This window comes from Macaca mulatta, chromosome 9 (assembly GCF_049350105.2).
Source record: "Macaca mulatta isolate MMU2019108-1 chromosome 9, T2T-MMU8v2.0, whole genome shotgun sequence".
NCBI lineage: Eukaryota > Metazoa > Chordata > Mammalia > Primates > Cercopithecidae > Macaca > Macaca mulatta.
The window spans coordinates 100,034,043-100,045,162 of record NC_133414.1 but is presented as its reverse complement, the minus strand read 5'-3'; the positions used below and the strand labels follow the sequence as shown (position 1 = coordinate 100,045,162).

Below are 11,120 nucleotides of genomic sequence, written 5' to 3'. Positions count from 1 at the left end.
ATTCCAAAATATCAATTTTTATATGGCACAAGTCATGATGAGTAGATGAAGCTTTCCATATGCTGATGGCAGAGTACAGAATAATAGAGAAAAGCCACAAAATTGAAATCTAAAGTATCAAATCCATTCTGGGGAATTATCTTCAAACATCTGGCCTAGTAAAAATATGCACAATTTTCCAAGAATCTTGAACTTTTTCAGGACTAGAATGCTATTTAATGTGTTTATACAATTTATGAAATGATGACTAAAGCCCTAAAAATAAGTGTTTTTCTTAATTAAACATGAGTAGACAGATACTCTACTCCCAGGTCATTTTTTTTTTTTTTTAACAGTAGGCTTTGAAGGACAGCAGGAAAAAAAAAACTGAAAGCTTTTTATTCACATTTGGCTGCCCATTAATTAAAACTTCAATGGATTTAAGCAATTTGAATTATAAACTCTCATTTAATAAAACACCCACACAATGACAAGAATGAGACTTTAATCAGTTTTAAGTGGAGTTTATAACACTAAGAGATAAAGGGTTGTTAACAAACACAATAACAAATGGACATCTGATTGGGATGAGGCATTATCCTGTACACATCATATTGGTATTTTTGTGTATCCTCAGTGCATAGCATTTACACACAGAGCCACTGCTGCACAGCACAAGAGTATCTGAAGAGGCTGAATTGAGTAAGGCTGTTTAACAGACTGAAATTTTTTAGTATATATATTCTATAGGAAAACAGGTTGAACTTTTGAACTGGCAGGTAGAAGGCAACTCTGCCAAACACTACAGTTAAAGCCCCCACTTTAGTGCACAGTTCCACCCCTTCCATCTGCATGCATGACACATTAACAGTATTTAAAGGTAAACGAGGCACTTTGTGGCAACCACAGCCATCGTTATGAACATATTGCACAAAATTTCTATAACTAAACATTAAACTTGTACCCTAATTTTTTAAAGCTGAAACATTTGATGCTGCCGGTAAACTCCACTTAAGTTTATAACCTGTGCCACAGCAAAGAATGGTGACGCTATTTATTCAACTACCCTTTTAAAAGTATGGCAAACATGTTCAAGAGGAGCTACAAAGGACTTGGGATGGTACAGGGCCCAATTGTAAGCTTTCTTAAAAGTGATGCCTTCAAGTAACTTCAGACATGTAAGCTGCTGCACATCCAAAAAGTCTAAGAAAACATTCCAGAAACTCAGAGATTACCTACAGAATGCATTTCAGGCTAATTATGAATACTGCCATAAATAAAGGTTTAATTAGGACTCGAAAACCTTTCAGTCATAGCAATTCTTGTCAAATTCTATGGGGATGGTAACTGAAATAAAGTAAGGAGAGTATGTATAATATATATTTATATATATAATATATATAATGCCATTTTTCCATTTCCAATGACTACACCATAAAATGTAAGCAAGGCTTCTCAAAAACATTGAAACATTCAAAATCAAACCCTCATTCAGACCTTCACATTCCAAAGGAAAAATAGTAACAGTGCAAAAGCCCATTATAATGTCATTATTTATGACCTGGCCCTCCATGTTACATACTGGAACAATAAATGTTTTAATATGCGGTGCCCAAAATTGTAACAAAGAATAATATTTATAACTATCTTCAAAACATGAAGTTGATTTTCATTTTAGGTAACAATTTTCAGCTTTTATGAAAGACAAGGTGGCATATAAATTTCAATGGTGAGGTGTTAGGAATAGTTGTCTCTAACTTTACCAATTTAACTTAGGAGTAATCAATCAATACTCATCGATGTTTAAATATAAATGTGTAAATCTTAAGAGCTTTGTTAAAAATTTAAAAATTGTTGAATGAAACTGACAAGGTATGGAAAACATGTCAACATTATTTACTAAGAATATTTTAGATGAAGTTCTGCCTAATCTATTTGCCATCAAACTCTATGAATGCTGCTCTAGTAGGTCCTATTCAATCTGTATTTGTAAATTAACTAGGTCAGACCACAGCTAGTGAACAATTTCAGCACCAATAAGTTATTGAAAATGGAATTTTATACCATTAAGAAATATAATGGCTGGATATTCAAACGTCAAGGTGAAGGTATAATTTGAAGACACCAAATTTCTGGAAAAAAAAATCCTTTTTTAATAGTATCCTCACATTAGCTTTACAATAGTAGTTGTACTCCGCTTAAAATCGTATGCAGTCTGGGCATATCAAATATATGATGAAATTTTTTTAAGAAGTGAAATTGAAGCCCTAGTCCCAACTCGGGGTAGCACTATGAAGAAATGATTCAACACTGCACATTTAAAAAACAAAAACAAAAACAAAAACAAAAAACACCCTATTCTTTCAATAGCAAATCAATAAAGCACATGTAGGACAATTTCTACTGAAAAATCAAATGTCCTTTTTTTTTTGTGCAGCGTTGAAAGTTTACTGCAACTCTAATTTCCTTTTTAACACAAATGTCCTTTTTTATATAAACATTATATGTATTCAGTATTCAAGTAAAATTCCCTAACAGTTAATGATATTTAAAAAATGTGCAAAACTGCAAAACTCATTGTAATAGAATGTGTAAGGTCAAAATGGTGGAACAGCTGACAGCTATTGAATAAGTGCATCATAAATCTTCAAAGAAAAAAAACGCTTACTGTAGAATCTCAAATTGAAAATTTCTGTGCAGCATTACAAAATATTTTATATTTAATGAGAAAAAAGAAGCTTGCAGGCAGCACATGAAGCATCCACAGCAGGTATATGATTGAAAACTAATAAAATAAGTGTAAGTTGTTGACTGATGTAGGTACTAATAGCATCTGACTTTTAGCACTGGCCTTGATTACACAGGAGATGGAGAAGTCGTTACAATTGAGAAAACATATTTAATAAATCATTGTCAATTTTTATAATGTTTCAAGCCCATTCTTTGTTGATAGCCTCCACATTTATATGGTTAAGTCATTGTTGCTGTGTTTCTTATCTATGACATTATTTTTATATCCCTTCATTTGTGGATCTTAAGATGTTGCAGAAGGTTCATTCCTGTACCCCAATACAGATTCACTTCCTTTAGCTGCCTTTTCTAGCACCAATATGCTTTAAAAAAAAATGCGCAAACAACAAGCAGTGACAGCGGCCAATTCCTCGAATGTCCAGATTAATAACTGTAGCATGCTAAAGAAAGGTGTGTGTAAATAGCTGGAGATGGTATATGGTCCAGAGTCCAGCATAAAATGTATTTCCTTTCTGAGCATTCCCTCCATTCCCCTAACCCGAATACATGCATTAGAATGTAGTAAAACCCTTCGGAAACTTCTCTTAGCCAACTGCAAACTTATCTGTTGCCACAAGTGCAAAGGGGTAGGATGTGAACCAGTATTTAGCCACTTCAGTTGGTGACAGAACACAAAAGGAAAAAATTCCTACGTATACACATCAGTCTGTCTCCACTTTTTATAAAACTGGAATAAAATTGGAAAGTGCCATCTTTATTAATCCTAATTGAATTTTAAATGTCCTTTTGACACAAAAAGGTATATACATGACACAGCTACACAACCTTTTTTCAACTGGACAACAAGTGTCAAAACCCTGTGGATGTATAGGGTAAAACAAGATTGGTCAGGAAAAGAGAATTGTTCCTATAACTGGTAATCTGACACAATGTCCTATTGCCATTAAAAAAAAAAAGGTCCATTTTCAGTTTATTCAAGTTTGTTTTCATGGTATTTTATCCCTCTTGATAAAAAAAAAATTCAGACTTTTGTAATTTGTGTATGCTGATCTTCATCAAAAGGTTCATTCTCTGGATCAGAGTCAGTGGTGTCAGAATATCTATAATGATCAGGTTCATTGTCACTAACATCTGGTGTTACAGAAGTTGAACTGCTAGCCTCTGGATTTGACGGCTCCTCTACTGTTTTTGTGAAGTACAGCTTCACCTAGAGAAAGAAAATTTAAAATGAAAACCCACAAATATGACTCATCTTAAACTATTTAGTGAAATATATTTTAACAGATTAATTTTTTTATTCCATTTTGCAGATGAACAGCACTATAACAAACATGATCTTGAAGAGGTCTTTTAAATGACCCTCTTCTTATTAAGATGTTCAACATTTTCTTTCTTGCTAGGTACTGAACAGATAAACTATCAGGATGTTAATACAATTTATTTATTTTTATTTCTGGAGACAGTCTTGCTCTGTTGCCAGGCTGGAGTGCAGTGGCATGATCTCAGCTCACTGCAACCTCTGCCTCCCAGGTTCAAGCAATTCTCATGCCTTAGCATTCCGAACAGCTGGGCTACAGGTGCACATCACCACACCCAGCTAATTTTTTGTATTGTAGTAGAAATGGGGTTTCATCATGTTGTCCAGGCTGATCTCAAACTCCTGAGCTCAGGCAATCTACCTACCTCAGCCTCCCAAAGTGCTGGGATTACAGGTGTGAGCCACCACGCCCAACCTCAATTTTATTTTTTAATATAAGCTGCAAACATTAACTAAACAATTCTATAAAACAAATGCAGATTGAAAGTCATCAATAGTTTACATAATATAGCCTTTGCATTATAAAATTCAATTCACAAATGACTGAGTTCAAAAAGAATGTTTCTCTTAATACCTATGAGAAAAATCAATGTATTTCTTTCTGGTTTTTTTTTTTTTTTTGAGACAGGGTCTTGCTCTGTCACCCAGACTAGGGTGCAGTGGCATCTTCACAGCTCACTGCAGGCTCAAACTCCCAGGATCAAGTGATCCTCCCACCTCAGCCTCCCAAGTAGCTGGGACTACAGGTGCATGCCACCACACCTAGCTAGCTTTTTTATTTTTTGTAGAGACAGGATTTCACCATGTTGCCCAGGCTGGTCTCAAACTCCTTAGTTCAGGTGATCTGCCCACCTTGGCCTCCCAAAGGTTGGGATTTTAGGCGTTAGCCACTGTGCCCGGCTTCAATGTAGTTTTTGATATAAACAACACTACACAGACACAAACTACTGATCAACATTGATACTGGGATTTATTGCCCTAAAAACTTTACCTAAAGGGAGGAAGGAGAGAGATATTAACATAATACAGTGGTCTAAACAGAGAGCCAAGGGCCTTTACATGCCTAGTGAAAATAACTGTCAAAACAACCCTACATGTTAGGTATTTCCATTTCCAAGGGGAGGTAGCTACCGCCCAGAAAGGTTAGGGAACTTGTTAAAGGCTACATAACTATTAACAGTAGGTAGTGGATGTGAGATTTAAATCAGATCTGACTTCAAATCCCTTCTTCATTATATTATATTGACAGCCCCTCCCCTATTATCTAAGAGTCATTACCAATTCTTCTCTTACAACCAACATCCACTGCATCAGTAAACTCTTTAAGTTAATCTGACAGCTTCTTGTTACCCTTCACTGCCACTATTCTACGCAGTGAGGGGCAACAAGAAGCAAACATCTCTCACCTTTACTAAACTATTCAAATGCCTTTTTTTTTTTTTTTTTTTTTTTTTTTTGAGACGGACTCTCGCTCTGTCGCCCAAGCCGGAGTGCAGTGGTGCGATCTCGGCTCACTGCAAGCTCCGCCAGGTTCACGCCATTCTCCTGCCTCAGCCTCCCGAGTAGCTGGGACTACAGGTGCCCGCCACCATGCCTGGCTAATTTTTTGTATTTTTAGTAGAGATGGGGTTTCACCGTGTTAGCCAGGATGGTCAAGTGCCTCTTAACCAATCTCCCAGCTTCCATTATTACCCCTTCTCCCTACTTGCCTCACTCGTCTATGTTTTGAAAGCATTAACACAGGGAATATTAAACACAAAATTCAGATTACATCCTTCCTATGCTGAACACATACTAGTATCTTTACACTTGGACTGGTTTTCTCGTCCACTCTGTTTTAGTCAAAATGACGTATCCACTCTTCAAATATACCAAGCTCATTCTTGTCTAAGGGCTTCTGCATCTCTACTCTTCCCTCTTTTCCCAGATATCTGTATAACTCACTCATGATTTAGGCCTCTGCTTAAATGTTTTTTGCTTGGTTGGGCCTTCTCTAATCATCCTAGCTAAAAAACAAAAAACACACAAACCAAGATTACTCTCTATCCTGTCTCTATTTTTTATAGCACTTACCACTATATGACATTGTATTTGTTTACTAATAACGGAGAGTTTTTATTTGTAGTCACAAATATAAAACGTCTTGCAATATTGAAACAGAAAACAATAAAACTAAAGGGAAAAAGACATTTTAAAAGTTAATGGTTGAGCAAAATGCAGATTTAGAGAAAAGAAAGGAAACCTGTGGATTCTAAAGAGAATGTCTAGCCCGGAGGACATGATGTCAAGTAAAATAAGTCAGGTACAGAAAGATAAATACTGTATGTTTTCACTCATATATGGGAGCTAAAAAAGTTGAGCTCATAGGAGTGTGGTTATTAGAGGCTGGGAAAGGGAGGGGTAGGGGAGGATAGGCAGATGTTGGTTAAAAGACAAAAAATTACAGACAGGAGGAATAAATTATAGCATTCTATAGAACTCTAACTAGTCAACAATAATTTACCGTATATTTTCAAATAGCTAGAAGATAGAAGTTTAAATGTTCCCAACACAAACAAATGACAAATGTTTAAGGTGATTCATATGCTCTTATCCTGATTTGATCATCACACACTGCATACATGAAAATATCACTCTGTATCCCATAAATATGTACAATTATTATATATTAAAATTTTTTAAAAAGGGAAATTTCTAAACACTTAAAAAAATTTAAGAGCTAAAGGCATTTAACGTTAGATCTATTTTCACTTAAAACATGTAGGGGCCCCTTTACCTTTTTTTAAGTATTACTATTACTACCAATATACAAACATATATATATATTTCTTTCTTTCTTTTCTTTTTTATTAAGAGAGAGTCTTGTCGTGTCACTGAAGTGCATGTGCACTGGTGTGATCTCGGCTCACTGCAACCTCCACCTCCCAGGCTCAAGCAATTCTTGTGCCTCAGCCTCCCAAGTGCTGGGATTACAGGTGTGTGACACCACGCCCAGCTAATTTTTGTATTTTTAGTGCAGACAGGGTTTCGCCATATTGGCCTGGCTGGTCTTAAACTCCTAGCCTCAAGTGCTCTGCCTGCCTTAGCCTCCCAAAGTGCTGGGATTACAGGTGAAGTATTACTAGCAATATTCTTAAAAACTCAGAAGCTACAGTTAGATTTGTTACATGTTATAAAAATTGAATGACAAATTAAGAGAGAGTAAAAAAGAGAAAGAAAAGAGTGTGGTGAATGAACAGGGGAAAATCAGGTAGAACAAGAAATAGGAAAGGGGAAGAAAAAAAAGGCAAACCATTTGGGAATGTTTACAAATCAGATTTTTTAAATCTGAACAATTATTGTCTATAAGTAGATATATATACCTATGTATAAATACATATATCATATATACACAAAAATGAAACAAACCAAATAATTGTAAGACACAATATAAGGAAATAGGATTTTTTAAAAAAAGAATAACAGGAGGACAATCAGAGACCTTCAGAGAATATGAGATTGAAGCTAAGGCTGGAAATATGAAGATAGCTATGAGAAGGTCGGGGGAAAAGGCTGAGATGAAAAGGTACCGGGAGAAGGAAAAGAACTGGAACGACTAGAAGCAGAAGCTTAGCATTTTGAAGAACTGAAAAGAGACCAGTATGACTGAATCTCAAGAAGCAAAGAGAGAAGGTGATTAGTGCTGATGTAGGAGGTAGGCCTGTGCTAAATTATGATGGTCCTTGCAGGTCATGGTAAAAAAAAAAAAAAAAACACAAGGTCTTTATAAAGTGTAAACAGAAGTGACACAATCAAGTCTATTTTTAAGATCACTCTGAGGGGTTGAGAATAAATTGGAAGGGAGACAGGAGTGGAAGCAGTAAAAACATTCCATATCAATCATTCCCAAATGACTGAGTTTCCATCCATTTCTTTCCTCTCCCATTCCTACTTCATATCCCAGTCATTTAGCCCCCTCCCGCACCTTTGCACCAGATTTTACCAAACAACAACAAAGAATTGGGAAAAGGAAAACTGCAGCTTTTTTGACTCCATGTACATTGGGTATTTTATTAGAAACTTTCATGTTACTGCTATGTAAACACAGCTTCTAAATAATACATAATTTAAAAACTTGTCAAGCAAGTTCTTCATCAGCTGTACTCCTAGAATTAAACACACATCACACACATACAAGTCACCAACCCCCACAAAATGTTTAATTTAACTGACCTTAAAATTTGGAGAAAAGTATCGGTTGGCTTTGTCTTTATTTGCTTTGTCAAGATCATTTTTTGTTAAAGTAAGTACTAGATATTCCTTGTCATTATCTGCACGCTCTATACTGCAAATGCTATCAATTTCTTGATCACATAGACTTCCATTTTCTACTTTTTCTGAGGTTTCCTCTGGTCCTGGTATGAAGAATGTATTTACCCAAAAGTGAAACATTTTGTCCTAAAAAAAAAAAAAAAAAAAAAAGAAAAAGAAATGAAATGACATATTTTAATTAATGATGTTTTATTTTTTTAAAAAAGAAAATATGTCACCTGCGTTAAACATTTGCCAAAATGTCAACAAAATAAACTATCATTTGATATTTTGAATAAAGGTAAACACAAAGACTATTATAAGGCAATCTGAGTTATCTGTTGCATTTTCATTCACATGATTTTTCGGCACTCAAATTTTAAACCAAAACTACAATCTCACAAGATCTAAGATAAATTACTTTTGTCTTAAATTTTTAAGTAAAAAAACCTCTTTTCTAGTCTAATACTAGCTTTAAATATGTTTTTAGTTTATGTGTACATACATATAAAAACAAAATTCAGAGATGGACTTAATTTCTTCTACTTTTCAAATGAGCTACCTATTCCAAGATTTACTTTAACAAAAGTTCTTAGAAGGAGAGTGCAACTTCCCTGATGACACACCACAAATACATGTTTACTTCTACAGCAATACAAACATGAGAAGCTCTACTTTCTTACATGACAATATAATGCTTCAATACTTTCAGAATAAATATGAGGGGATAGGGAAGAGTACTACTGATTTCTTTTGATGTTATAAAATGCCTGTTCTTAAAAAAATCACTTCTAATAAGATAATACTTTCTTAATAAAAAACCACAACAGAAGTTCATCACTTTAAACCTCTATTGACCAACACAGAAATCTGGCCTGCATAAATAATTTGGCAATTAATGATGTACAGCCTTGTGTCATCTTATTGGTACCTTAAAATGCCATTTAAATCTTTTATTCTAATTTACCTTAAAAGTTTTTTTCCCCCTAGAAAATAAGATCTTTAAGGATATTATGTCTTAAATTTTATTGCATCTTTTAGCAGTACCTGACAAAGTAACTTTGTTTACAAGTCTTTAAATTTTTTTTTGCTTATTTCAATTATTTCAGCCAGTAACTGTATTTTACTTAGAATTAGAAGAAAATAAGCTAATAATATTTAAATAACAAAAAGGTGAATTCCATATATATATATGGATTATACTAAAACTTTTTGTCTGTTTTAATCACAGCATATTCTTAAATAAGGCAGGGAAAATCAATAAAATGGAAATTTGTGTAGTCAAGGATAAACAAGTAAATCATAAGATATTAACCTTCAATTTTGCATGTGTTAAAGTGCAGATGAAGGGAAATAAGAATTAGTAAATTCCTAAAGGTATGCAGAGATGATGATGTAGGTGCCTATTTTTGAAAGCAAAATAAAAATTACTAGTTATCTTAATTTTAAAACAGTTGTTAATACTTCCTGGATTATCAAAAAATAATTTTTCAAAGTTATTGAGATATATTTAACTTTTACTTGTACAGATGATAGGAAATGGGTTTCTGGTTTAAAAAAAGATGTTCAGTACATTTTGATTTTTTTTTCCAGCTACTTGGATTCTGGATAAAGGAAATTATATTTCTTCTGATACGTCAAAGCAGCATTTAAAATTGTGCAGTAAATGAAACTTCCTCTTATTTTCTTTCAAAAGAAAAGCTAAAAATCAGAACAACTAAATATATCCTATTATTGAGAATGTTTAAAGATTAGCAATATGCTATCTAGTATGTTTAACAAGGCAGCAACAATACAAATTTACTGCTTTTCTTCATTACTATCTAAAAATGTTGCACCTTAGTCTCACTTTAAATATACACATTTAATATTTTAAATGAAGACAGTTGGTTTTTGGTTTTTTTTTTTCCTTTTTCTTTGAGACAGAGTTTCACTCTTGTTGCCCAGGCTGGAGTGCAACAGTGCATTCTTGGCTCATGCAACCTCCACCTCTTGGGTTCAAGCAATTCTCCCGCCTCAATCCTCCTGAGTAGCTGGGATAACAGGCACCTGCCACCATACCCGGCTAATTTTTTTGTATTTTTAGTAGAGACGGGGTTTTACTATGTTGACCAGGCTGGTCTCGAACACCTGACCTCAGGTGATCTGCCTGCCTCAGCCTCCCAAAGTGCTGGAATTACAGGTGTGAGCCACCGCGCTGGGCCAGTAGTTGGTTTTAAACTAAGTCGTTGCCTTCTCTAAATACAGGCCAATCAAATTCCAACTTGATTAACTTTCTAAACCTGCACATTTCAATACCATGCTTTCATTCTTTATTACTTCCTCTTCATACTGATTTCTCTCCTAGTTAAAAAACTAATCAGTAAATCCACAGAAGCTAAATAGAAAATAATCAAGTCTTAAGAAATATAAGGTCAGGCATGATGGCTCACTCCTATAATTCCAACACTTTGGGATGCCGAAGCATGAGGACTGCTTGTGCCCAGGAGTTTGAGACCAGACTGGGCAACACAGTGAGACCCTTTCCCTAAAAATAAAAAAATAAAAAAATAAAAAAATTAGCTGGGTGTGGTGGCACATGCTTGTAGTCTTAGCTACTCAGCCTGGGCAATAGAACGAGACCCTCTCTCTAACAAAAAGGAAAAAAAAAAGGGGAAAGAAAAAGAAACGTAAGCCAAAATGAAGAAAAAGTGGTTTGTGTCACTATGTAAGACCACAGAACAGATCTCATTTCTACTATAGACCAAAATTTTTAAAATCTTGGTCCCATGCTAATTTCTTC

The 11,120-nt window shown here is 34.6% G+C and overlaps 1 protein-coding gene across 2 annotated transcripts in view; it reads right to left on the bottom strand.

Annotated features, from left to right (window-relative positions):
* Positions 1-470: 470 nt before the first annotated feature.
* The window catches only part of PTEN (phosphatase and tensin homolog), a 104,020-nt gene continuing 93,370 nt past the window's right edge, over positions 471-11,120 (bottom strand). The window contains 2 exon segments of one of the 2 annotated variants that reach the window (NM_001260965.1): positions 471-3,937; positions 8,261-8,485. In NM_001260965.1, coding sequence (NP_001247894.1) covers positions 3,752-3,937; positions 8,261-8,485 — 411 coding nt within the window. In that variant the 3' untranslated portion in view covers positions 471-3,751. 2 annotated transcript variants of the gene reach the window in all.